At 55.6% G+C, this 27,987-nt stretch overlaps 1 protein-coding gene across 2 annotated transcripts; it reads left to right on the plus strand.

Annotated features, from left to right (window-relative positions):
* RAB43 (RAB43, member RAS oncogene family) lies at window positions 1-27,987 on the plus strand. Of its 2 annotated transcripts, none has more exons than XM_082638755.1 (3): window positions 1-348; window positions 21,692-21,869; window positions 24,266-27,987. In XM_082638755.1, the coding sequence occupies exons 1-3, from the start codon at window positions 151-153 to the stop codon at window positions 24,514-24,516; spliced, it is 627 nt and encodes a 208-aa protein (XP_082494881.1). In that variant the 5' UTR covers window positions 1-150; the 3' UTR covers window positions 24,517-27,987. The 2 variants fall into 2 exon arrangements, with proteins under 2 accessions (XP_082494881.1, XP_082494880.1); XM_082638754.1 differs by having other exon boundaries at window positions 8-348; window positions 21,686-21,869.

Here is a 27,987-nt window from a genome sequence, read left to right on the forward strand (position 1 = left end):
CGGGCCGGGCGGCCGGGGCGGGGCGGCCGGCGGGCGGTGGCGCCCCTTCCCCAGGTGTTGCGGCGCTTCCACGTCGCCAGGCGGCCCGCGGCTTGCGCGAGCCCAGGCCGCCCCAGCGTCCGGAGCGCCGGCCCTTGGGCTCCCGCGGCCATGGCGGGGCCGGGCCCGGGGGACCCGGACGAGCAGTACGATTTCCTGTTCAAGCTGGTGCTGGTGGGCGACGCGAGCGTGGGCAAGACGTGCGTGGTGCAGCGCTTCAAGACAGGCGTCTTCTCCGAGCGCCAGGGCAGCACCATCGGCGTGGACTTCACCATGAAGACGCTGGAGATCCAGGGCCAGCGGGTCAAGGTGGGAGGCCCGGCCCGGGGTCGCCGTGCAGCCGGGCCCCATGGCGCTAGTGGTCGGCCAGGGCCCTGGAGGGTCTCCCCGGAGGGGTCGGGGTCGGGGGCCGCGGCGAGCACCCGACTGGTCCGCGGGGGATGGGGTCCCCTCTGGCCCCCTGTCCGAGCAGGCCTGGGCCTGGGCGTTGGGGCCGGCCTCTGGGCGCAGAGCGCGGGCCTCGGGGCGCTGGGGTGCGCGTGCCGGGGGGAGTGCGGAGGAGAGGCCCTGCCCTCCGAGCTACACCCTGGGGGACTTTGCTCTAGAATAGCGTCTCCGGTGCCCGGCGGCTGAGCGCCTCGGGTGCGGGCACGGGGGCCGCCTGGCCGGCCTACCGCTGCTCCACCGCGGTCGAAGGCCCCAGCTCGGCCCTCGGGAGGGGACCCCAGGCAGAAAGGGACACCCCCACGACTAGGAGGGACCAGGAAGTAGTTTCTTCTAGGACCGGAGGGCCAAAACTTTTTGTCAGAATTTCCGGCCTGGCCACGCCTCCCTGCAGTCTCTTTGTGGACCTGGTGGTGGAACTTTACTCGGCCGGGGCGGCCCGGGTCCCCTCCCCCAGCTGCAGCCCGATAGGAACTGAAAACTTCACGGGCCCCGGAAGGTGGGGGAGAGGACCGAGCTTTGGCAGTGGCTCCGCACTAGACCGGCAGGATGTGGCTGCCACAGAGTCCTGGCAGTGGTCTGAGAACTAACATTTGTGATTAGTGAATCAGTTTCTTAACCTGGGTGTCAGCCCTCCCGAACGCAGCGAGACACCATTGTTCTTACTCGGGAACTTGCCTGAACTGAGCCGGACGGAAATCCTTTCCCCTCTTTGGTGGTTTTGAGTTCCCACCGGTTCCGGGATGGCTCCTAAGAGCCCTGGGCGGGGCAGCCCAAGGCCAAGGCATCTCCTGGTATCTCCGCGTTTTCAGGTGGAGCCGGGTGATTGAGTCCCGTGAGCCTCGATACTGTGGCGCCCGGCCTCCCTGGGCTGCTGTGGGCCTGCTACCGGTTGGCTTTCGGCAGGATGCTTAGCTCTTTGTTTCTGCAAAATTGGGATAATTTCTTCCTCCCGACCCAGCATGGAGAAAAAGTCAGCCAAAAGCCTTTCCATGCACACGGTGCCTCTGGAGTTGATGTGACAGGGGAAGCAGAAGCTCCCTGCCAGAAGGGTTGCTTTTTTTTTTTTCTTTTCTTTTTTTAACAGTCTTTTGGGTTTCTGTGTGTTTTGAGTCTCCTTAGGATAGGAAAAAAGAACAAGGTGTGGCAGGCAGCTTTGAGTCATTATTCGGGACCACCCTCTGGAGCAGGTTGCGAGGGAAGGCTGTGGGATGGGGTCCGCGGATGAGTCTGTGCCCTGAGACGCTGCCAGCAGCCACGGGGAAGTGGCGAGTTGAAGGATAGGCGTAAACAAGCGGGCGGCCTGCTCCGGCTCCCCTCCCTTCCCCTCTCCTCCCCTCCCCTTCCTCCTCCCCTCCCCTTCCTCCTCCCCTCCCCTTCCTCCTCCCCTCCCCTTCCCCCTCCCCTCCCCTTCCTCCTCCCCTCCCCTTCCCCCTCCCCTCCCCCATCCCCTCCCCTCCCCTTCTCCGTCTCCTCCCCTCCCCTCCCCCTGCCCTCCCCTCTCCCCTCTCCCGGTGCTGACGGTGGTCAAGGAGGGGCTGGGTGTTCCTGTTTACCTGGCGAGATAACCTGTGCGGAGCCCTGGGTGCACTGTGTACCGAGCACAGGTTATGCAATGCAGGGCAGGCACTTCGAGATTTCTTTTCCTGTTGGTCACCTTCAGATTGTTCCAAGTTACTTGGGAGGCAGCCGGGTGGTTCTGGGACCAGGAGAGCAGTGTAGGCGTGGTAACCCCCCTAAGAGTTAACAGCGGCCAGCCCTCTCAAGACTCTGATGTGTGCCAGCTGTCTTACAGATGTGTTCTTGTGATTAACCCCGCCTCACACGGGGCAGGCTTCCCCAGGCACACAGCTGGGAAGTGACAGACGTGCAAGTTTTCTTCCAGCTTTTCGGACTCCAGGGCGTTGGGGTCTTTCCCTACACCAGACTGCTGCTTCTGATGGCGTGGAGTGGGAAAGCCTGTGCAAGCATTTGCTTCCTGATGTTGCAGCCAGAGAATCCTGAGGCTCAGGCACTGAAGAGGCTGTGAATTGCAGTTGGGTGGGTGGGGTGAGAGGACAGCCTCCCTGGCCCAGCACCCGGGGCCAGGGAGGCTGTCCTCTCACCCCACCCACCCAACTGCAATTCACAGCCTCTTCAGTGCGGGGGCAGGTCATTTTTCCTCACCCATAAACTATCTCTGGGGTGTCTTCCAGCAAGGTGATTTTTTAAAAAATCAAGTTTATTGAAGTTCAGCTTACACACAGTAAATGGGCCTCATTTCAGGTGTCGAGTTCTGTGAATCTTGACAAACCTATGCAGTCCTGTCACCACCACCACATTCAGAGTATAGATTCCTTCCATCAACCCGGAAAGTTCTCCTGTGTCCCTTTGTGTCAGCATCCACCCTTCACCCCAGGCCCTGGCAACCACTGATCTCTTTTCTGTCCCTATAGTTTCAACACTGTGGTTTTTAACTGGAACCTTTGAGGAGCCAGAGTTTATCGTTGTTGTTTCTGCAGAAAGCATGTCCACATCAGGGATTTAGTTTAAAACCTTCCCAGGCCTGTCTGGGGTCCAGCAAGCATCCAGCAGGATCTCAAAGCCGCCTCTCCTGTGCTTGCTGGCTCTTGTTGGCTCTTGAGGAAGCTCAGAGAGAGATCACCTAGCGCTTTTCCAGCTGCTCTGTACTTGGGGAGCTGCGGACTGAAGGAGGGAGGCCGAGAGACCGCAGGGTCAGAAGGGCCTTAACTAGCTTACTTTTATCCAGTTATATATTGAGGTTCCGCTTGTCTTTGACTGAAGAGTTCTGCTGCTAAAAAAATAAAAAGTCGGGAACATCACAGATTGAATTAAATCCTTTTATTTCTATAGTCACTTCCTCTTGCGACCAGAATGACATCCCAACACCTGACCTGGAGAGCTGGGCCCCTGTCTGCCTCGGCCACTTCATCTCCCTGCCTCTGCCCCACACGCAGTCCCCAGCCTCGCCGGCCCTTTCTGTCCTTCCAACATGCCTGCCTCAGGCCCTTTGCCTCTGCTGTCCTGCCTGCCACATTCCACCCCCAGATCCCCGTGTAACAGCTGCTTCATCATTCGGCTGTCACTGCACAGGCCACCTCTTCAGAGAGGCCTTCCCTGGCCTCCTAGGCCCTCCGTCCCATTACAGGGTAGGTTCATAGCATTTACCAGGACTTGACATTCCCTTGTGTGTGGGTCTCTCCTGTACAGTGTCCGCTCCTTGAAAGTGGACACCGCCTTGCGTACCTGTGAATCCCCGCACCTACAATAGTGTCAGACACACGGTGCTCACTACCTTTGTGTTCATTGATTTTTATTTATAGGGAGGAAGCTGAGGCCACAATAAAGGAAGTGACCGACACTCCCAAGGCCCCACACAAGTCAGTGGCAAAACCAGGCTTTGAACCCAGGGTCTCCCTGGCTCCGAGTTGCAGCGCCTATTTTTACACTTGACTACCCTTCTGAGTCCCACTCAGTTCGTACCGATGACCCTGAGATTCTGTACGTTAGTGACTCTGGTGAAAAGACAACTGTGGTCACCACACTTGGAGAGAAGCGTATGGACTTGGGCATTTTCTAGATTTTCAGGAAGGAGGGTGGAAACCCCAAGGAGTTTCAGGGTGCTGTCTGCTAACAGAGCATCAGGCAGCCCCGGGCAGCTCCCGTAGCAGCCCTGCCGGTGGCAAGGCTCTGGCCGTGGCGCCGGTCCCCGGGCGGCCCTGTGTGAGTTCACTGGACTCTAGCTGTGCAGGCTGAAGCTGGGGGCAACTCTGGGAGCTGCTGGCCTCTCAGCGGTGATGTCTCTGCAGGAGAACCCTGGACTAGGTGTCCAAAGGTCTGTGCAGCCTCATCCTAGCCCTGGCCGGTTCCTTGTCCCCTCTTGGAGCCCCAGGCTTCCTCCTTTGTGAAATGGAACAAACGATCTTTGCTCTGCCTACTTCTCAGGGTTGTTGGACGGCTATGGACACGCTCAAAATCGTTAAAAATTCCCCTTGTATGTTTTTGGATAATTCATCCACATGGTTCAGAATTTCAAAATTTCAAAGACATAAAAGGGCGTACCGTAAAAAAAAAACAACAGCCGTCCTTTCCATTTCTGACACCGTCTAAGAAAAGGCAGACAGTGCTACCCCCCTCTTGTCTATCTTGAAAGTGCTATTGTGAATAAAACCAAGGAGTTACAAACATAAGGGATTATTTGATGGTTGCTGTTGTTAGCATTTTCCTCCCCAGGGATTATTATTAGGATTATTTCTTAACCTGCCCCTCCCCACCTCACCATCCCCCAGGAAATCTCAGCCGGTTCTAAATCCTGAGCACATCCGAGTGCTGCTCACGCACCCTTATCTGGGACGACACAAAGGCCTGTTATGTAAACTGGTCTGTGCACCTCACAGGGGACACGCACACAGGTCAGCCCTGGACAGCTGTGCCCCTTTATTCGGCCTTCTGTCGGGGTCACTGTCCCCATGCTGGGAAGGCAGCCAGGGTCCTCCCACACAGAGCTCAGTCTCTGCCCTGGGCCCCGGGCCCCACGTTCCGGGACCTTGCGCTCCATCGCTCTCCTGGTGTGAAAGTGCTTCTTTTTAAAGTTTGCATCCTTAGCCTTTCCAGCTGGGGGTGTGGCCTTGCTCATGTGCTTTTCCTATTTGGATAAAATTGGTTTGACTCTTCCGATTTTGATCAGAGAGAGCAAAAGGATCGCTAGATAAGAGATAAGTTCTGGGTCACGCTGGTTGTCTGAAGAAATCTGTTCCTTTTTTTTTTTTCTTTTTTTGCGGTACACGGGCCTCTCACTGTTGTGGCCTCTCCCGTTGCGGAGCACAGGCTCCAGATGCACAGGCCCAGCGGCCATGGCTCATGGGCCCAGCCGCTCCGCGGCATGTGGGCTCTTCCCGGACCGGGGCACGAACCCGTGTCCCCTGCATTGGCAGGTGGACTCTCAACCACTGCGCCACCAGGGAAGCCCAAGAAATCTGTTCTTGATGCAGGTGACAATCATCCTCATGGCAAAACGAACCTGCCTCCTGAGGTTTCTGCAAGTTCCGAGGCAGCACATGCTGTGGGAAGACGGTGGAAAGGGGGCCAGTGGTAGAGCCTCGGGCCCCAGGTCACAATCTTGGCTTTGCCGCCTGGGGCACGTGGCATCACCGCTCCTGATCTGTTCACCTGTCAGCCCCGAGCTTAGGGACCTGACGCACAGCAGAGCAGCAGCAGGTGGGAGCTGACACGAGCGTGGGTCCCCTGAGAGAGTTGGTGGCCTGGGGCTCCGGAGGCTCAGCTTCTCAGCCTGGCTGCCCAGCTGCCCTTGTGCACTGATCTGCTTCCCCAGCGATGAAGTGAAGGCAGAATCCCCATGTCCGTGCCATGGAGGGCCCGCTGTGTATGAAAAGGCGAGCCCACTGCGGTCACAGGGGGCGGCATCGCCCAGACCGGGCCTTCTCACAGCTCAGGGCCTCCACCTACCTCCTTTTTTTGCTTCCATCCCTTTGGTGTTTCGGCCTGTTTGCGTTTTCCTTCCTTCCGTCAGCCCTGTGTGGCCCTTGCAGAGAGGCTTTGGGTGTGAGGGATCGTAAAGCTTAGTAGTAAGGGGGCAGCCCTCCCTCCCTGAGTCCCCCATCTCCCGAGTCTTGTTTTGTTTTTTTTTATAATATATTTTATTTTATCATTATTTTTTAAATTAGTTTCTGCTTTATAATCATCTCCCGAGTTTTCACCACTGTTCTCGTGCTCTGTTCTGCCTGGTCCTTGCAGCCACCCGGTGAGACCCCATTTCACAGACAGGGAGATGAAGGCCATGTGTGGCAGGTCTGAACCAGAACCTTGCCTGCCAGCTCCTCGTGTGGCGCCTTTTCCTCATTGCTGTGCACGCCCTCTACCACTACCAGCTGCCACACGCACATGTGTGAGCTCATGTGCACGCACGCACACACAGACACACGTGCATGAACACACACACGGAAAGGTTTGGGACCAATGTGAAATCTGGGCCGTCGTTTATCACTTGCATTTTACATTTTCTTACATTTTGATTAGCGGTGTCACATCAACATATTAATGCCATCTGCTTGTTAAACAAATCCTTATTAATTCAGATTAATTAGCAGAAGTGGTGCTTATGGCCAGTGTGAACAAAAGAAAGCACCTGCCTTCTAGAATGGCCTACGTAATGCTGGGTTGTTTTTTTTTTAAAATAAATTTATTTATTTATTTCTGGCTGTGTTGGGTCTCCGTTGCTGTGTGCGGGCTTTCTCTACTTGCGGCGAGCGGGGGCTACTCTTGGTTGCGGTGCATGGGCTTCTCATTGTGGTGGCTTCTCTTGTGTGGAGCACGGGCTCTAGGCGCACGGGCTTCAGTAGTTGTGGCTTGTGGGCTCTGGAGTACAGGCTCAGTAGTTGTGGCGCACTGGCTTAGTTGCTCCACAGCATGTGGGATCTTCCTGGACCAGGGCTCGAACCCGTATCTCCTGCATTGGCAGGCGGATTCTTAACCACTGCGCCACCAGGGAAGCCCCGTAATGCTGTTTTATTGAACATACAGCCAGTGCTGGTAGGTAGAGGCGCCTGCAACCTGCTCTGGGGATGTAGTGAGTCAGGACCGTTAGTGACTAGCAGCGCCCTTCTCCGTGGGTTACATACGCATCCCCTCCCTTCTTACCTGCCCTGCTTGGCCTTGCAGGCCTCCCTCTCCTACCCCAGGAAGAGGTCAGAGTAGCCCTAGACCAGGTACGTGACTTTCCACACAGGTTGTTTAAAAGGCAACAACCTGGAGCTTAGATGTCTCGCTAGGACCTGTCCCTCTCAAAGTGGTCTCCTTGGGAAATTGCACAAGTATTTCCGGATGTTGGATCACAGGGTGGGTTTGATGACTCAGAAGGGTCAGAGGACACCGGAGCAGAGCCTGCCACGCTGTCAGGAGGCCTTTGGTCCCAGGTGAGGTCTGACTGTGAAAGCAGAGTCCACGCTCGCGGCAGGCCGGGCCTTGCCTGAGCGCAGTCGCCAAGTGTGGGCAACAAAGTTCATCCTGATCCCAGAGGCCTGCAGAGATGGCCTCCACCTCACAGCGGACAGTCGGCGGGTCATTTCCCTTCCGCATGTCAGTTTCCTTGGGCGCCATATGAGGAGGCTGGACCACGATCACTGAGGGATTCCATTTTCCTTGAGGAAAGTTCCTTGTAGTTTCAAGCCAGGTAGTCCCCACCTCTGCCTTTTTTTATGTCTGAGAAGTGTAAAAATCAGATTTTTTTTAAAATTAAAAATATTCTGTTTATATGTTTCAGTGAAACACTTTGATTTTTTGGTTTGACTTGTTTTTTACTCTCGGGTTTTAAATCTGTAGTGGGGACACGAACAGTGGATGATTTCATGATGAAAAAATGGATCACAGGATAAACTTCAGTTTGCCAGCTATGAATTGTCAGTATCTGCCATGTTTGCATTACAGATGAAATGCATGGGAAAAATTAACCTTAATATTGAAATCACAAGGTAAATACCTCAATGTAAACTCCAGCTCTGCGGTTTGCATCAGGTTATTTTCCCCAGAATAAGCCCTTGACCAGTATTGGCTGAATGAAGGAGTGAGTGAGGGAGAGGGCGGGGGGGTGTGGGGGGGGGAGGCGGAGGGGCATGTCTGCGCCGGAGGTGGGTCTGGAACCTCAGCTTGCAGAGTGTGGTCCATGCAAGAGCCGGGGAGATGGAAGGCCCCGTGTGCTAGGATGCCTGGGGCAGTTTGCTCTGTGTGTGTGTACGTGTGTATGTACATCAACACATTATTGTTTTGCTTTACGTAAGTCAGCCTTACCTGACCATCCTGTCCAAAGTAGTACTCCACCAAGTTCCTTTTAAAAAAAATCTTTATTGAGATAAAATTCATATACTGTGAATTCCCCCATTTAAAGTGTGCAATTCAGTGTTTTTTCCTGTTGTTTTGAATACTCACCAGGGTCAACTTTAGGATATTTTCATCACCCAGACAGGAACCTGGTAGCTCTCAGCAGTCATGCCTGTTCCACTCTCCCCCAGCCCATTTCTGTGGAGCTGCTGCTTCTGGACACACATGTACATGGAACCACACACTGTCGCGGGGTCCTTGGGTCATGTTTTTGAGGTCTGAGCTACTTTTCATCCCTTCCTCACCCTGCTTGGTTTTTCTTCCTAGCACTCCACCCACCCCCCAAGTCACGGTCACCGTGTCGTTCCGTGCGTCTGCACCTGACACTGTGCCTTCCCCGTGTGTCCTGGCAGGTGAGTAAAGCACTCTCTCCAGGTGATGGGATATTCCCATGCATCCTCTCTGAGCTCAGTAGGTATAATCAATATGAAAAGTCCCATGTTCCTGAAGCTCTATGGGATTTGCTTGTATTGCTTCGATTCATTCCTTCTTGTCATTCTCCCTGTTCTCCTCTGGAGGCTGCGCAGGGCGGGAGCTGGGCTTAGGGTCTGGCCTCTGTAGTGACAGTGTGTTCTGCTGTGCTGTGTTCTGGCAGCCCGTGCCCCACCTTCCAGATCCCTGATTTACTTTTCAGCTGCCTCTATTCCGATGTTCTTTTTTTTTTTTTTTTTTTTTTTTTTTTTTTTTGTGGTACGCGGGCCTCTCACTGCTGTGGCCTCTCCCGTTGCGGAGCACAGGCTCCGGATGCGCAGGCCCAGCGGCCATGGCTCACGGGCCCAGCTGCTCCGCGGCATGTGGGATCTCCCCGGACCGGGGCACGAACCCGTGTCCCCTGCATCAGCAGGTGGACTCTCAACCACTGCGCCACCAGGGAAGCCCCCGATGTTCATTTCATCTTTTAGTTTCTGTATTCTGACAATTATGTTTTTCATTTCCAAGATATCCAGTTGGTACTTTCTCCTATCAGTAATATTTTCATTCTCAGGATATTATTAATACTTCTATTTTTCCCAATTTTTCACTATGAAAAAGTTAAAATATAGAAAAGTTGGAAGAATAACATAGTGAGCCCCATATATGCTCTACATAGATTTAACAGTTGCTCATGTTTTGCTGAATTTGTCATATGTTTTTGTATGTGTAATATAAATTTTTTTATTTGAAAGTAAGTTGCAGGTAGCATGATACTTCACCCCTGGATACCTTGACATACAGCTTTTAAAAGTAAGCACAGTGTGTTATCATACCTAAGCAAATCATTGTTTCTATAAGCATCTACTTAGTCCATTTTTAAGTTTCCCCAACTTCCTCCAAAATGTCTTGTATAGAGTTTTCCCCCTTGAGCTGGAGTCCAGTGTGGGTTTAGTCCAGAACGATGCCTCACTTCTGTTTTGATGACTGATGTTTTTTAAGAGTCGCTTTCTGGATTTGTCTCTCATTTCCCTCCTGGTGTCTTTTCCCTTGTTCCTCTCTCCTTTGTATTTTCTGTAAACTGGAGGTTGAGTTTAGAGGTTCAGAGATACTCGGGTGGAAGAGTTTTGGCGAGAATGACCCACGGGTAATGTCTGCACCCACACTGCCCCACGGCAGGTGGGACGTGATGAAGGTCCGCCGCTGGAGGGGAGGCCAAGTTTGATCTCCACTCACATTTATTGTTAAAGATTCCTTTTGCTCCATTTTCCTTTGTTTCTTGGGTTATAATTTAAGAGCCAGGGCCTTGAGCTGGCCTCTTCTGTCTGGAGCAACAGACAAGTTAAGTGAGATGAAAAGGGAAAAACACCTGAAAGTTAGAAGGTGCTCTGTCGAGCTTAACTGTGGTTGTTGGCTGGAAGCTTCCATGTGACACCCAGGACAGAAACTGCTCGTCAGTGGGTTCAGGGTTTGTTCGGTGAGTACCTCCTCTCTCCCGGGTGCTGTTCTGAGTACCTACAAAAGGAAGACACATGAGATGCGTCCCTGTGCCTCGGAGCTCATGTCTGGCTTGGGGGACAGACGTGCAAGCACCTAAGTAGCATGAGTGCTGTCCATACTGCTGCTGCAGGGACTGAACTGCCAAACCAGGAACCGAATCTTGCGGCCTTACAAGCATACGTGTGTTTACTGTGGCCACAGCAGGACGAGATATCAGAAATTCGGACTGTTCCTGCTCGGGTGCCATGCTGTCACGGGGCTGCTTGCGTGGTGCCCAGGACACAGACGATGCGCAGTCCTCTTCCCGGGCTTGGAGCTGGGCGTTGAAGGAGGACAGTTCCCAGTGAGGAAAGACGGGCTGTGCTCCAGGGCCGTGTTCATGTGCAGCCCCGGAAGCAGGAGAGGGCCTGGTGTTCATCCAGTCAGGGGAAGTGGGGCCCCGTGGGCCGTGGGATCCGCCTTCCGGTCATGCTGGAAGGTATGCTCTGGGCCAAGGAGCGAATGGGTTGGCTTTGTCTGGTGCTGGGTGGCGGCCCAGCCGCAAGTCCTGGTCCAGGTGCTGCGGCCCCTGCTCTTGACCTCCCTGGGGGGCACAGACTGCTGCCTGGCGTCCTGCCTGGGTTTCGTCCCCATGTACCCCATTGTGCCTGAAGGGGCTACAAGCAGGTAAGAGGCCACCTGTGAGTCCCACCTTGGTCACCAGCACAGGGCCACCGGCTCCCCAGAGCTCCTCGCTGCACCGGGAGCTCAGGCTGCCCACATCCCCCATGGGCGGAGGCTGGGCCTTTCTTCCCACCAGGACTTAAGGACAGGCTGACTGCTTCCTGCAGGAGGAGGGGGTTTGACGAAAAGAGCACAGGACATGGTCTGTGGAGGCGCCGTGCCCACAGCGAAGGGCACAGGTTTCGGAGTCAGACTGAGCTCTCCTCTCCTGTGCCCTGGGACCCATCTTGTAAAAGGCACTGAGGTGCACCTGCGGGGCACCTGAGGATGGAATGCACCGAGACAGGGAGCTCCGGCAGAGTCAGCCTGGCGGGGCTCACAGCGCGTCTGTCACCGTCATCACCCGGGTTCCCACCACTGTTGCCAAGATGCTGGAGGTGAAACGCAGATGCCAGGAAGCCACCTGATCACGCTTGGTCCCCCGGCTGGCAGAGCAGGGTCGGGAACCAGGGGTCCCGCCTGCCTTCTTCCAGTGGTGGTGGCTCTACAGGGAGAGCTGCACGGTGACAAGGGACACAGAAGGTTGCCTCTGGCGCTGGGATCCTGAGCAGTCGTGTTTCGGGGGCGGGAGGAACGTGGGCCCCGGAACCCGTCCGCAGCCCTTGTCAGCCGCTGGGGGGCGCGTCTGTGTCAGGTCCGCGCGGCCCCCCGGCCGGTGTCGCTGCCCCGGTTCTCCTCGCTTAGCCTCCATCCCCTCCTGCCTGTCTCACCCGCTAACACATTGGAGGTTTTGCAGGGTCTTACCGTCGCTTCCAGCAGTGCACATGCCTCTCGGCCGAGGCTTATTTTCAAGCCCGGGGCTGAGCTCTTCCCTGGAGACTGAGGCAGAAGTGGCCGCGGCTGGCCGGGGAGTAGCTTGCAGACCACCTCCTGGTTCAGACTCCCCACATTCCGAGACACGATGAACAGCAGCATGGGGCCTCGTATTTGGGTCTCTCCAAGCAGTTTTTGGAGTTTTGTCTTGAGAACTAATTTTTCCAAGGTCCCTTTCTGCTGTGAAGAAGCAAGGAACTTCCCACTGCCGGCCTCATCCTGTGGGAGAAAGGCTGTTCAGATAAAATCCTCTTCTGTTCCCATCGGGAGGGATGGTGCTGGACAAAGGTTCTGGGACCTGAATCGCCAACGGTGCAGTTGATTTTATTTATTAGGTTTATTTAACCTACTAAGCAGAATTGACTTCCCACCGGGGCACACGGGAACCCTCCCTGGAGAGCAGCCCTTGCCCCGCCAGCCTCATCTCACTCCCACTGGCCTGACCGCAGGACCTGCTCTCAGAGGGCTTCCCTCCTGGTCAGGCGCCTGCTCTGCGCCAGGTTGCAAAGGAATGAGATTGGGTCTGTCCCCACCAGAGCCTATTTTTTGTTTTTTTGTTTTATTTGTTTTTTAACTTTTGGCTGTGTTGGGTCTTCGTTTCTGCCCGCGGGGCTTTCTCTGGTTGCGGTGAGCGGGGCCTAGTCTTTGTTGCGGTGCGTGGAGTTCTCATTGCGGTGGCTTCTCTTTTTGCGGAGCACGGGCTCTAGGCGCGCGGGCTTCAGTAGTTGTGGCGCGCAGGCTTCAGTAGTTGTGGCGCATGGGCTTCAGTAGTTGTGGCGTGCGGGCTTCAGTAGTTGTGGCACACGGGCTCTAGAGCACAGGCTCAGTAGTTGTGGCTCACAGGCTTAGTTGCTCCGTGGCATGTGGGATCTTCCCGGACCAGGGATTGAACCTGTGTCCCGTGCATTGGCAGGTGGGTTCTTAACCACTGCGCCACCAGGGAAGTCCCCAGAGCCCGTTCTTGATGGCGAGAGGCAGAGTTACAAACCAGGAGCCCCGCACATACAGCTCTGGGCCAGTTCCCACCGTGAGCCGTTTCGTTTGGCCTGCGCAGTGGTGATTTGCTGGTTTGTTTTTTATTGAATTTGCTTTAGGCAGGATATCCTTTTCTGTCAGCTTGCTGCATTTTATGTTCCCTGCCTGGCCCCCAGAGGCACCCAAGTTTGGGACAGTTGACATCCTCTGTGGTGTGTGCTGTCATAGAGGCAAGAGTAAAGGGCTGTGGACCACGAGGAAAAGAAAGCTGAGTCCACTTGGTGTGGGGCCCAGGCCTGTGCGTCGGCGAAGCTCCACTGACCAGGTGACCTTGAACTGGGGCCCTGACGGTTAGGTAGGAGTTCACCAAAAGGTCAAGAGGAATGCAGTCTATCCTAGAAAAGGAGATAATGACAAAATGATAACACCCTTCCTGCGTGTGGGGACCCAGAGGGACAGTGTGAACTGGGAGTTGTTAGGTGTGGAGCTTAGGAGGGAAAATAGCCTCATTCCTCACCTTGATACCATACTTCCCCTTGAAATACCCACCCCACCTGTTTGAAACTCACCTGACTGACCCCTGCAGAGCTGGAGGGGGCAGCTCCCCTCTCCCGAGCATCCGTGCTCTGGGAGCCCTTTTCCATCCTGGCCGGGCCTCAGTCCTACCCTCTGTGCCCCGAAGATGCTCCCGGACTTCACTCTGGGTATCAGCAGGCCAGAGAACTTCCCCCAAAGTCAACTATCAGATGAGAGAGCCTGGCTGGGAAGGTCGGAGAAACTGGCGATGTGCCTGGTGGGAGGTGGGTGGCAGGCGGGCGTTGGGGAGGGGGCTCAGGTGTGATCCATGAACAAGGCCCCCGTCTGTCTGTCCAGTGAGTGCAGGTGGAGAACTTCCAGGTGGGGAAGGAGGTGGGCGGGGGTGGTGGCTTCAATTTGGCAGGCAGGTGCACATCCAGCCGATGGACCGTGTATTCATCGAGCACCTTCTACCTGCCAGGTGCTGTGCTGGCTGGTGGGCTTATGCAGAAAGCCTGCCAGACACAGCCCCTGCCCTCAAGCGTCCCACGTGAGGGAGGGACAGTAAACATTTAAGAAGTGTGCGTGCACGCCTGTGTCCAGCCAGGCGGTGGAGAGGCTGAGGCGGGGCCCTGGGGTGCGGGGCTGGGATGGCGAGGCTCTGGGACAAGAGCATTTCAGGCACGGGCCTTGATGTGGCCTCCCGGGAGCTGGACACGTGGGGTGGGCGACTGCAGGAAGTCGGGGCCTGTGGGGCCTGCAGGCGATGCGGAGGGCTCGAGGGATGCACTTGAGGGTGGAGGCCGGAGATCGGAGGGGCTGCAGGATCTCAGCTGGGTTCTGGCGGCTCCACAGTGGCTGCTGTGCGGGGCGTGGGCCGGGTGCTGGGCAGGTGGGGGCCGTCCGCAGGGAGCCTGGCGCCGGCTTGGCGGTGATGCGTGTGAAGGAGCGGGAACCGCAGAGCAGAGGGGCCTCCACACCCATGATTTCCCGGGCGCCGGTCCCCTGCCGAGGTCTGTGCCAGGGAGCAGGCAGGCAGGCAGATGGGCTCGGACCCAGCACGATGCCGAGATGCCTTCCTCGGCCAATCACTGCATCTCCAGAGCCGGCTTTCTCCTCTGTGACGTGGGACTCACGGTCTCTGCCCACAGCCCCGTGAGACCCCGAGCGAGGCCGGCACCCCCCGCGGGTCCCCACACTACCCCTGCACAGGTCCCCACAGCATCCACGCGGTGCTTCTGCGCTGGTTTCTATTTGTTTTTTTTTTTTAAGTTTTTGGCTGAGTAGTTGTGGCGCATGGGCCTAGTTGCTCCACGGCATGTGGGATCTTCCCGGACCAGGGATCGAACCCGTGTCCCCCGCAATGGCAGGAGGACTCCTAAACGCTGCGCCACCAGGGAAGTCCCTGCTCTAGTTTCTAAGGCAGAGCCCGGGCCTGTGCTGCCCCGGAGATGGCTCAGGACGATGCTGCTCTGCTCGCCTGGGTCTCTGGTAGCTCAGGTGGCTGATCAGCCTCATTAACTTTCTCACCAGCCTCCCCAGGGCCCTGCCTGGTGGCGGAGCTGTGCTGGGCTGCCCGGAAAGCGGGGCCGCTCCCAGCCTGGCTTCACCCAGCTCTTGGAACACAGGGGGCGTTCGGGCCAAGCCATAGGGCCGCCTCTGTAGGACCGTCCTCCACCCAGCAGCCGGCAGCTTTACAGACATAAGTCGGGGCACGTCCCGGCTTTGCCTGGGTTCCCTGAGGACAGCCGTAGGCAAGAGCGTGCGCGGAGCTCATCTGTTTCTAGAACAGAGAAGGGAGGAAAGGCTGTGTAGGGTCCCTCTGTGGGCAAGTGGGGCTTGATCAGGCCCGGCATCCCCTGCCCTGCACTGGCTGAGTGTCAGTCCATAGGCTGGCGGGTCCCTCTCATCTGGGTCACAAGTCCCGAGTGTTTGGTGGTTTCCAGCGGGCCTCCCGGGCTAGGATCAGGGAGGCTCGAAGGCTGTTTCTGTGCGAGGGTGGTTGCTGCAGCAATGGCTGGAGCACAGGGTGCTGCTAAGACATGCAAAGCGGAATGAGAGACGTCTGATATACATCCCCTGCTTCGGACGATCTGTCGCCGTCTCCCACCACAGTGAAGTAACACCCACCCTCAGGCTCTGGCTCCGGCACCGCCGACGGCCTCGCCTTCCGGGGTGCTGCTTTGCTGCCATCTGGCCACACTGCCCTTGCTGTGTTTCCAACGTGGCAGGCTCTGTCCTGCCTCTGCGCCTTTGTCCCCTGCGCCTGAACACTGTTCCCACGACTGGCAGGAGCCTCAGCCCAGGGGCCACCTTCTGTGACCACCCTCGGAGGTGCCATCCGGGGAGGCCCTCCCGTTACGTTTGCTTTCTTCAGGGTGCTCATCCCCCCTCTCTGCAAGTATCCCACTGGCCTTCTTCTCGTCGGCCTCCTTTTTACTAGAAAGGGAGCTCTGTTCCTGTTTCACCCCCTGCAACGTGGCCAGTCCTTCCAACAGGGGCTAGGACATGGCTGACGCTCGGTTCGTACTGAATGAACAAATGTGTGGTCGTGCACACAGCCTGGTGTGCCTTTCTTTGAGCCCTTTACATGTTCGACTTTGCATTAAAGCTCCTTGGCGTGTATTACAAACGCCAGCCCCAAGTGATGTCAGCTCAGTAACACTGTTAAGTGGACGCGTTTATCCAGCCCCTTCTCTGCACTCGGCTCTGAGCACACTCTGAGTCTATCATTGACCCTTACGGCACCTTTTTTGACAGATGAAAACTGAATTAGGTTTTAGCCTGCAGACACCAAGGTGGGAAGTGACGGGATTGGTCCAGGATCTCAGGCTGCCGGGCCTGAGCACTGACCCTGCTCTTTCTCTTCCCCTGGCTCTGATGTGGGGAAGTAGGATTAGAGTATTACCGGTCATGAGAAGGACCTACTTTCCAAAAATATTTCCTCCATTACTGCCCAGATTTCACGAGTTGGTTGACCCAGATACCGTAATCTGTAGCTATTGTGTTGGGTTTTCATTTTTCATTGTTATCGGTTACATTTGTGTATGATGGTTCAACAAGGCTTGTTACAGGACGGTCTCCGGACACTCCCCTCTGCCCCCAGGCTCTAGGGGCAACCACTTCCGCCTCTTCTGTTTCTCCTTCTCTTGCTTGTGTTGCTACCCCTCCTCCCCAGGTACACGCATCATCTATTGACTTCCTGCTTTGGAAGATGAGGGTTTAACTCTCTCAGCACTACCCTAGCCCCCATCACACACATGCACGCATGCACGTGCACACACACACACACACACACTTTGCACCCTCCCAGTAGAGGTGTGTGGTAATGTTGATTAGATCAGCATTAAGTTCCTTTCAGTTCTATTCGCAAAACAGAGCCCCAATTTGATCACTTCTCCCTAACTTCACTGCTACGACTGTGGTCTTTTCCCTGGATTATGGCCACAACCGTCTAACTGGGCTCCCTGTTTCTGTCCCTCCTCTTTTTTGTTTTGGCTGCACGGCTTGCGGGATCCTAGCTCCCCGACCAGGGATTGAACCCGCGCCCTCAGCAGTGAACCCATGGAATCCTAACTACTGGATCACCAGGGAATTCCCTGTCCTTGCTCTCTTTTGATCTGTTGTCCATACGGTAGTCAGAGTGATCCTGTTTAAAAGTAAATTTGATTGGCTCGAAACTCCCTGGCTTCCCGTTCACTCACAGTGAAGGACAAAGTTCTTGCTGTGGTCTCCAGGGCACCACTGCATGATCTGGCCCAATTCCTCGGTCATCCCTCATTTCTCTCTCCCTTTTCACTCTGCTCCCAACACACTGATCTTCGTGCACCAGTCATGTCTCTGCCTCAGGGCCTTTGCACTTGCTCTCTCTCTCCCTGGAATGCTTGTCTCGCAGGCATCGGCACAGCTAGCTAACTTTCTTCAGATCTTTACCCAACTGTTATCTCAATGAGGCCTTCCTATCTAAAACGTCATTCCTCACCGTACTTGATCACTTCTTCCTCTGCTTGTTTTTTCCATCTTATCACTATCTAGCATACTGATTACTGTATTACTTATTTTATGATAAATATTTTATTTATATTCTGTATTTCCATATAAACAAATATATATCCATATTACTTATTATTATCTTACTTAGCGTCTGTCTCCTGCACTAGACTGTAAGCTTGAGCCCAGGAATTTGCATCTGTTTCCTCTGCTTTCTCTGGTACCTAGAACATAGAGCAGGTGTCCAGTAAGTGCTGTTGAAATGGCTGAATGAACACACGTTGGTTAGTAAGAGCTGTTCACGGCTGAGCCACGTAGCACTGTCTTTCATTCCCCGTGCTCCCTAGTTTTTCCTGGTGGTAGTGATTATATTGTTTCTGCGTGGGGTCTATGTATTTACCATTAACTCAGCTCCAAATCCTCCCCTAATTGGCACACTCACCCTCTCCATCTACCCCACGTACTGTGTAATTGTCCCCACAACATCTTGCTGCCTCTCAGTTCCATCTTCTTCTTCTTTTTTTTTTTTTTTGCGGTACGCGGTCCTCTCACTGCTGTGGCCTCTCCCGTTGCGGAGCACAGGCTCCGGACGTGCAGGCTCAGCGGCCATGGCTCACGGGCCCAGCCGTCCGTGGCATGTGGGATCTTCCTGGACCGGGGCACGAACCCGTGTCCCTTGCATCGGCAGGCGGATTCCCAACCACTGCGCCACCAGGGAAGCCCTCTTCCATCTTCTTGAAGAAGTCTCTCCCAGAGCATTCTTAATTTCTGTTTTAGATTTTCTGTGGCTAGAGGAATATTCTGTAAGAATACAATCTTTTGAGATTTATTGAGGCTTATCTTAAGATTTAAGATCTTATTTAATCAAAGATTAAATACTTGGTATTGATTTTTCTTCAAGTTCACTGATTCTTTTTTTCTGTCTCCATTCTGCTGTTAAGCTCATCAAATGAATTTTCCACTTCACTTACTGTACTTTTAAGTTCTAGAATTTTGACCCTTTTAAAATATGTTTTTAGAAATAATTTCCACCTCTCTAACTGAAATCCCCTATTTGCCCACTTAGAGTGATATTTTGCTTCAGTTCTTCAAACATATTTTCCTTTAATTCTCTGATCATATTTAAAATAACTGCTTTAAAGTCTTTGTCTACTAAATCCAATATTTGGGCCATTTTGGCATCATTTTCTATTGACTGCTTTTCTCTCTTGGGGTTAAATTGTCTTTTTTTTTTTTTTTTTTTTTTTGCATGTTTAGCAATTTTTAAATTGTATACTGGAAATACTGGTTGATACTGGGTAGTGACTCTGGAACGTGTTTGAAGGGCACTGATTCATGTTCTAGTAGTCAATTCAGTGACTGGCTGATCACCTCGAACCTGTGTGGCTTGTCTTCATGTTCTGTTAGGGCAGAGATGCAAGTCTGACAGTGTTTCTCTAGCCTTTCACCTTGACAGAACGCGGCCTCCAAACCTGAGAGCTTGGTTTAGGGTTTCTTGGGCAGGTGTCGGGAGGCCTGCCTCTTGCCGTGGTCCTCACTCGTGGGGCACAGCCTTCCTGATGTCTCAGCTCAATATCTGGGTCCTTCGCGAGGTGCTAAGGAGGCCTCTTCCCCGTGGCTGGGTTGGAATATCCCCCAGCACTGCTCAACCTCCACCTCTGGTGTGTTCTCACCCCCAGAGGAGCCGCTTTCTGGTTAGAACCTGGGAGCCCCACCCTGTGCGCGGAGCCTGCGGGCCAGGACCCACCAGGGACTCCCCGACATCGCTCCTCGTCCCGGTCACACCAGCTGCTCCAGGCTCCATGCCCTGCTTGGAATCTAGCCCCCTGTCCTGTGGTCAGGAAACCGTCCCCTGTAGACTGCTGGCAATCATGAGGCGCCTTCCATGAGTTTTGCTTCTTTCAAGGATTAGGGTCTTGTGCTGTGTTGTTTACATCCTGAAAACAGTAGCCTCCCATGTTTTTCTCAGTCTCCCGGTTGTTTAAGGAGGGAGGTCTCGACGGCCACTAAATATTCTGCCAGAACTGGAGGCTCCCGACTGGCCCCCATCCTGGCTTGCGGCTTGGCTGCTGTCTTGGGATCTCCCTACCACCCCAGGGTTTCCCTTCGCCTCTCTTTTGAGTTGAGTTCTCTTTCTGGATCCCCCATTTTCTTCATGTTGGTTGATTTCAGCAGCTTCCTTAGAATGGGTGGCAGGAAGGTAAATTTTTTGAGGCCCCTATGTCTGCAAATGCCTTTGTTAAACCATCGCACTTGACTCATAGTGATTAGGTGGAGAATTCTAGGCTGGAAATTATTTTCCCTTGTAATTTTTTTTTTTTTGCGGTACGCGGGCCTCTCACTGTTGTGGCCTCTCCGGTTGCGGAGCACAGGCTGCAGACGCACAGGCTCAGCGGCCATGGCTCACGGGCCCAGCCGCTCCGCGGCATGTGAGATCCTCCTGGACCGGGGCACGAACCCGTGTCCCCTGCATCGGCAGGCGGACTCTCAACCACTGCGCCACCAGGGAAGCCCTCCCTTGTAATTTTAGGCATCGTTTCATTGAATGTCTAATGCGATATGGATCTTTTCTGTGAAGGCTTCAAACCCGTTCTTCCTTTCTCTCTTTTTCTTCCCCTGCAACTTTTTAGGGTCCTTTCTTCTTCCTCACTCTTCTGGAGTTCCCACGGCCAAGTGTCTTGTGTGGGTCTGTTTTCCTCCATTGTGTACTTAATGGGCCTTTTCACTCAGTTCTGGGGAATTTTCTTGAAGCATTTCTTTGATTTTACTATTCTTTTTTTCCAAAACTCTTACTATCCTGATGGTGCACCTTCTAGGCTGGTTCCCCAATTCCTTTTCTCTCTTTTCCATCTCTTTGCATTTTTTCTCCCTACTTGGAAATTCTTCAAGTTTATCTTCCAACCCTTATGTTGCATTTTTCATTTATGTTATATTTTTAATTTCCAAGAGCTCGTTTTTCCTTTCCGAATGTTCCCTCTACTTAAAATAAGAGTGTTCTTCGATCATATCATGGACCTTTTCTTATCTCTGAAAACACTGATGATTATTTTGGAGATTATTTTGAGAAACTGCCTAGTTTCTATTTCTGCCAAGTTGCCTTTTCCCGTGTCTGCTTGGCCTCTGTGTTTGACGCTCCCCTCTGGGGTGTGCAGGGGAGTCCTAGGTCGTCTGGATCCCAGGCTGGTGTGGTGCCGAGGTCCCGCCTTTCACGTCACCCCTGTGTGAGCTGTGCCCCGGGGCCTGCTTCCTGGAGCCTCTCACCCTGCGGAGCAAATGGGACATCTCAGGCCGGGGGTTTGGTTTGGCGAGTCGTGGCTCAGAACACGTCAACTGGTGGACCCCTCTTGTGAGGCCCAGGAAGAGGTGGTCACCTCCACAGTGCCAGGGCCAGAAGCCCTGCCCGTAGGAACTGTCTGAGGCCTCTGGGCCTGTCTCCACCCCGGACGCCCCTTGAGAACGGGATAAAGAGGCACCCAGAGTGCTTGTGCCAGTGGAGGAGGGTGGATGGCCTGCGGCTCAGGATGTCATCTTCAGGGCCCCGAGGACCTGTGGTCTGTGCAGCAGAGAAGGCAGGCCCTGAGCCGCTGAGAGCCCTGGACCTGCCCATTCTGGTGCCCTCTGTGGCGCAGCCTCCTGGCCCGGGCACAGTGACCGTCCAGGTCGGCCCCTGGCCCAGCCTCCGCCGCCCTACCTGGCGTCTCTGCCGCCATCCTGCTGCTGCCGCTGGAAGCCAGGGATGCTCCCGCCCCCCTGGGCGCCCATCCAGGCAGGCCCGGCAGCGGCCCTGATGGGTGCTGGTGAAGTGAGGACCTGGGCGGGAGGAGGGTTGGGACCGGGGTTAGGGTTAGCAGGCTGCGCCAGCTGATGGCAGAGGCCGCCTGAGAGGAGCCTCCCCGGGCCGTCGCTGCCCAGCGTGAGCATCTTCCCCGGCGCCGCTGAGGCAGAACAGAGAGCCTGAGTGCTGGGGGCCTCCCGACGGCGGGGGCGGCGGGCACTCACGGCCCAGAGGGGCAGGCACTGGACACAGTGCCAGCAGTGAGCCTGGTGTCTAGGGCAGAGAGGATTCGGGGTCCAGTGTGCTTCCCGCCACCTTGCAGAACCCACCCCCTTGTCCTGGGACCCTGGAGGTGGAAACAGGGCTGCCCGCCTCCACTTTGCTGCCCCCGTCCTGCTCAGGCTGCTGAGTTGCCTTCCAAGGGCTCAGAAGGCCTCTCCGCTCCGTCCACCTTCTGGCCCGTCCTGCGTGGTGCCTGCCGAGGTGTGGCTGGTGGCCTGCCCCCGGAAGCAGCGCTTTGGGGGTGGGGGTGGGTCTGGGGGCTCGGCCTCCCCGTCCCTTGCGCTCGGCTGCACCCCCAGGTTTACGGGACCCCTGTTCCTTTAGCTGCAGATCTGGGACACGGCTGGCCAGGAGCGCTTCCGCACCATCACCCAGAGCTACTACCGCAGCGCCAACGGGGCCATCCTGGCCTATGACATCACCAAGAGGAGCTCCTTCCTGTCGGTGCCTCACTGGATCGAGGACGTGAGGAAGTACGCGGGCTCCAACATCGTGCAGCTGCTCATCGGTGAGCGGGGGCCCCTGCGCTCCACCCGTCTGTCTGTCTGTCTCAGTCTCTCTCTCCTTTCTAAACAAAGGGCAAACAGAGCACAGAGAGGGCTGAGCTTGGCCAGGTCGGAGTGGAGCCAGGACCATGATCTAGAATATTTGGGGACTTCCCTGTTGGTCCGGTGGTTAAGACTCTGAGCTTCCACTGCAGGGGGCACGGGTTCGATCTCTGGTCAGGGGACTAAGATCCCACATGCCACGAGGCGCAGCCAGAAAAAAAAGAAACTTCGGATCCTGCTAATCACTTGTAAAGTTACAGTCAAAGTGGAAATGAGATGACTGCAGGCCAGGAAGCGGTCGCCACGTGGCCGCACCTTGGTCCAGGCTAGTTCGGTCTTCATCATGTGTGTTCTCATAACCCTGCCTGCTCCCCATGTGTCAGGGACGGGGCCGAGGGTCAGAAAAGTGAAGTCATTTATCGCGTCCACATAGCCTGTGAGCATGTAAACGTGGCCAATCGTGATTCAGTGGCCTGCTCTGTCGGCCACCCTGCAGGGGGTGCTTCTCAGGTGTCCACACTCCCCCCAGCCACTCTGAAGTCTTGGTGGAGGGCAGACGCCGGCACCACCTGCAGAGCCTCTGATTCGGGAGCACTGGGGGGACCCATGCGTGTGCATTTCTAACAAGTCCCCAGGTGACACAGTGATCCCACTTTGAGAACCGGTGCTGCAGGGGGTGCCGTGACCTCCATTTTACCTTTTCCTCCGGCATAAACTTCTCGGGCCTGGATTCAAGAAGCTTTGGACCATGTGTGTGGTCCCTGGGGTGCTCGTCCCAACAGTCAGGCTGATTCCTCTAAGGTGAGCACGTGCAGATGGGCCTGGACTGGGGTGTGGGTGCTCTAGGTGGATTGATCTCCCCGGGCAGGAAGGGAGTTCTCCCTACGTGGCCTGATGCTCCCCTTTCATCCAGGACTTTTATTTTAATTTTTTTAGTTTTTTTTTTTTTTTTGGCCACGCCGCTCGGCTTGCAGGATCTTAGTTCCCTGACCAGGGATCGAACCGGGGCCCCCTGCAGTGGAAGTGCAAAGTCCTAACCACTGGACCGCCAGGGAATTCCCAATCCAGGACTTTTAAAATAAAACATTCTATCATAGAGCACGCTACACAAGGACATAAAAGGAATGGCGTTAGCAAACCCCAGATTCAGCAGAGCCGGCAAGTCCTGTGCACGTTCATTTCAGCCCTCAGCCCCTCCCCCGACCTCATATTATTTTGAGGCAAATCCCAACACCAAATGATTTCATTTGCAAATGTTCCAGCATGAATCTATAAAAGATATAAAACTATATAATAACAGTACGCTTTTCACATTGAAAACCTACTGACATCTCCTAATACAATCAAGTTAGCTGATCTGTGGTCAGATTTATAATTGCTCATAAATATCACACGTGCTTTTCTTTCCAGTGTGTTGAAATCAGGATCCAAATAAGTTCCAAACATTGAAACTGGTTGCTGCATTGTTTAAGTTTACCAAAGAAATTTTAGAAAATTTTTTTTCTTTTTTTTGGGCCATTCCACGTGGCTTGCGGGGATCTTAGATCCCCGACGAGGGATTGAACCTGGGCCCTGGCAGTGAAAGCAACAAGCCATAACCACTAGACCGCCAGGGAAGTCCCTAGATCTTCAGAGATGCTTATCTATTTTTTTTTTGTCCCTATAATCACATTGTAAAAGTCAATCACTTAGAGACTTAAAAAAAATTCTTGTAGAAATTGGACCAAGGAGCAATTGACCAGATTATTTAAAACATAATGAAACACCTCATACCTCATGGGAGAAGCAAAGGTGTGTTCTCAGGGGCAGCTGTAGTCTGTGCTCTCATTATCACAAAAGCAAAATAATCAAAACCCACAATCTTACAGAGAATTTAAAAATTCCAAAGGAAAATAGGAGAGCATAAATAATCAGAAAAATGACAAAGTTTTAGCCAAAAAAAAATAGCAAGGCCAGATTTCTTTAACTTCAGCATTGGTGGAGTGCCCGCTAGGTGCTAGCTCGTGTCCACTGTGTCATTTAATCCCTGCTCTGCAGAAGGTGGTGTCGTAGATGGGGAGGCTGAGACTCAGAGATGGAGTGTGTTACCCGAGCGTCACCCAGCGGGTGACAGGAAGCTGGCGTCTCTACCCAGGTCTTCTTCCAGCTCTAAGCACCCTGTTCTTTTCACCAGACCTTCCTGCTTCTATTTTTTAGGAAAAAGCAATAAAATGCACAAGCCCCTGGCAAAGATAGGAAGAGATGAGATGAGGGACAAAAGGATGGGATAAGAGCATTAAAGATAGACTCTCTGGCTCGATGCCTTTAGCTGTAGCCGCGCCCACCTGGGCCTCACCACTGCCCCACCTCCCCGCAGGGAACAAGTCGGACCTCAGGGAGCTGAGGGAGGTGCCGCTGGCCGAGGCGCAGAGCCTGGCGGAGCACCACGACATCCTGTGCGCCATCGAGACATCGGCCAAGGACTCGAGCAACGTGGAGGAGGCCTTCGTGAGGGTGGCCACGGAGCTGGTCATGCGGCACGGGGGCCCTCTGCTCAGCGAGAAGGGCACTGACCACATCCAGCTGGACAGCAAGGACGTCGGAGAGAGCTGGGGCTGCGGGTGCTGACCGGGGTGCAGGGCAGGCAGGCGGGGCCGCCTCACCTCCTCCCGCCCTGGGGCCTCCTCACCCAGCCCTCCAGAGCTGGCCTCCAGGGTGCAAGCCAGATAAAGGCCTGGAATTACCCCGCCTGTGGCCTGGATGCTTGATGGGAGCACTGCTCTCCAGGAAGGAAGAAGCAGGATTCCTCCCGGGGAGGCCCTGTTGGCACAGGGTAGGGTGTGGGGCCCTTCCTGCCAGCCAGCTGCTGTCCCCGCCGCACGCGGCACGTCCCAGGACTGGCCCCAGCCCAGCGGTGTGGACCTCGGCCCAGGGGCTGGGAGTGGGCCTCCCGGTCTACGTGCTTGCCTGGTTGGGACCGTTTCACACCCGAGGCCGCAGCAGGGTGTTGCTTTCCAGGGATGTGGCCGGAGCTCCGGGTCCACCCAGGGCATTCCAGGGCCTCCTGTGCAGGAGCAATGGCCCAGCAGACTCAGTCCTGAGCTCCGTCCCGGGGGGTCCCTACCCCCCTCCTTCCTTCACGGACAGCTCTCAGCTCCCGGGTGCCCGGGGCCGGCTCCTGCCTCAGCGGGGCCTCCCTCTCCCATTTCCATGGAACTTCTTGTTTTCACCGGGACGACGGTGGGTCATGGCCCACAGCGCTCGTCTGCTGGCTTGGGGCCCAAAGTTTTGCCACTCAGGTTGCAAAAGCAGTGAATCCTTTAGCTCTGGCTCTCAGAAGATGGGGGGTAGTGGGAATGAGATAGGAGTGTGGACATTTAAGGGAAAAGTAAACGCTCACGCCCCTGAGCCCACCGTGTCCCACCCCACTTGCAGAGATCCTTCGTGCCACGTTCAGAGTGCCAGCTCCCCCGCCGCTCCCAGTCCAGCTTAGAGAGTTTCCCACACAGAAAAGGAGAGGCCCCGGCAGGCCTGGGTCTGGGCCCACCCACTCTAATGGCCTCTGTGTACGCTGGGCACTGAGGTTAGACAGCGGGGGACCAGGATCACTGGGGCCCTTGGAAGCAGCACCGTTCTCTGGGTGCAGCTCAGAGGAGCACAGGGACTGGACTGGGGGAGCAGGTGGTCTTCCTAAGCCAATCCCAGTCCCTCCCATCAGCCCAGTTCAGCCCTGCAGGCCCCCCGCCCCAGTGTGGGGCCCCAGGAAATCAGCTGCTCTCAGAGCCATGGGCGAGGCCACATCAGGGAGACACAGCCCAGGGCCCCTGGGAGCCCAGAGGTGCCGCACAGCTGCAATCGGGCTCCCTGCCTTCCATCCCAGCACCTGGTCTGAGTTGAACCCTCCCAGGCAGGCCTGGACGCAGAGCAGGAAGTCAGACCTTGCCAGGCAGCCCCAGGAGGCGGGTCGGGCAGGGCTGCTGGCCCTTCCAGCCGCGGAGACTGAGCCTGGTCCTGGAGGGGAAGGACGCTGGCCTGGACGGGCCAGGAGCTGCTGAGCAGGGGTCAGCCCGCTGTCGGCCGAGTGGGGTGGGAACTGGGAGCAAGAAGGCTGCCTGGCTTCCCTCCCCCGTCCCTGCTGATGGGATGGGGCCCAGCCCCTCCACCTGCACAGTAGAAAGTGCCTGTACTGAGGGGTTCCCCAGAGAGGGGCCCCCTTCAGGCCAAGGGCAGAGGTCCTCCAGCCCCATGACCTCTCTGCAGGGGGCTGATGTTTGGGCAGAGCTGGGTGTTCAGTCCAGGCCCAGCTGGGAGAGAAGTCTCACGAAGACCACCTTGCACAGACCTGCTGCTCTGGGGGGTGGGGTGCATGCAAGGAGCAGCGGCCGGGACTGCGCCCCAGTTCCAGTGAGCACAGGTACTGACCCTGGGCTCAGGGCTGCCTCACAGGGCTTAGGGAAGGAGGGAGGCCCCCAGCTCACCTCCTCCAGAAGGAGCCCTGCCAGGCTGCCGGGAGCATCCGGCAGCCCGCATCCAGGAGCATCCAGAGTGCACAGGTACAGGAAACAGGTGACAGGGGCTCACCTGCCACCTTGGGCTGTGAGCCATCCCCCTACTCCTGTGCCCGGAACCCTGCACAGGGGAGGTGGCCTCACGGTGGCCCTTCCTCACCCAGAACCAAGGAAGCAGCACTTCACTCTCCCCTTTCACAGTCCCAGGGCCCAGTGGGTCTCCTGCCACCCGTCCTCCGCACAGAGCAGCCTCGCTCCAGGGCTGTAGCCTAGAACTCAGGGGTCATTTCGGGCTCCCCACTTTCTCCCCCACCCTATAACCGTGCCCCTGGCCCCTCTGCCCAGATGGGCCCCATCCCCTCCCCTGGATGCCTCCCTGACCTCCTTGGCCTGGGCTTCCACCAGCCCAAGCATCATCCTGCTGCTGTGAGGGGGGCAGCTATGAAAGGTCCCTCCCCCATCCTGACACCTTCCAGTCGCCCCTGGGCCCTCGGGATGCAGTCCATCCTCACGCGGATGTCCAAGGCCTCACACAGCTCCGTTCCTTCTCCCCTGCACCATCTTGCCCACAGGAGCAGCTTCTGTCCAGGCAGACTCCTTCCTGCCCTCCCCCGCTTACCGACCCTGCCCTTGAATACGTGCCATTTAGAATCTCACAGATGACCAGCGGGATGCCTCTGAGGACAGGCCCCAGCTGGTCCCTTGCTCATCGTACCCCCTGGCAAGAATTCGTTCCTTCCCTACCCACCCTTGGCCTGCGAGGTTCCCGTCCTGGGCTGAAGCCATTTCCTACAGAGGCTTCCCGTCCTCTGTCTCAGAGCCAAATGCTAGTGCTCAGGACCTCCCTGGGCGTGCTGCTGGCTGCCTGCTCTGGGGTGCCCTGGCAGGTAGGGGCCTCACTACCTCTCTGGGCCTAAGTCCTCTGTCAGATGGGCCCGGACGGATGGACTTGGCCAAGGGACAACGGGGAAGTGTGTAAGACAGCACGGCCCCGCCTCTTCCCTCTCCCAGGGCCTCTTCCTTTGTTTATAAGTTGCCCAAGAACAGGGGCAGGTGAGGTCAGGGGCCAGGGGCCCGGAGAGGAAGCCGGGCAGGAGGGCCAGGAAGTGTCCCAGCCATCGGGCGGAGGAGGGCTGTCTGTGGCCTGGGCTGAAGGAGAACCAGAGGAAAGCTTGTGTTTTATACTCCCGGGAGGGGGACAGGCAAGGGACGGAGATCCTGACTCCTCAGCCACAGAGGTGGGCCCGGTCCAGAGGGCGGGGTGGGTGTTGGGGGTGGAGCTCAAGGACACAGGCCCCAGCAGGCGTGAAGCTGGAGGAAGTTCCTAATTCACATTGAATGCAGTTACTTCTCCCCGGAGGGCTGCCGAGGCTGGGCCCTCAGAGACCTCTGAGCCTGCACCTGGGCTGGGGTGGGGAGGGCCTCAGCCCAAGGATGCCATTGAATTTGGGGATTTTTCACATTGCCTATTTATGAATATATAAATCTTTATAGCGAATCTATTTTTTAAAACATGGAAAAGTTGCCTTTATGGAGACTTAGCAGAGCCAGAGTGTACGCATTCCTAAACCATTAAACGTTTCTGTAACGA

Source organism: Mesoplodon mirus (genome assembly GCF_964341445.2).
Source record: "Mesoplodon mirus genome assembly, chromosome: 12".
Taxonomy (NCBI): Eukaryota; Metazoa; Chordata; class Mammalia; order Artiodactyla; family Ziphiidae; genus Mesoplodon; species Mesoplodon mirus.

Bases quoted from the DNA above. Each gene is read 5' to 3' on its own strand.
- RAB43 (XM_082638754.1), top strand. From the start codon at position 151: ATGGCGGGGCCGGGCCCGGGGGACCCGGACGAGCAGTACGATTTCCTG. The intron at 349-21,685 runs GTGGGAGGCCCG...CTGTTCCTTTAG, and splicing joins TCCAGGGCCAGCGGGTCAAG to CTGCAGATCTGGGACACGGC. The intron at 21,870-24,265 runs GTGAGCGGGGGC...ACCTCCCCGCAG, and splicing joins CATCGTGCAGCTGCTCATCG to GGAACAAGTCGGACCTCAGG.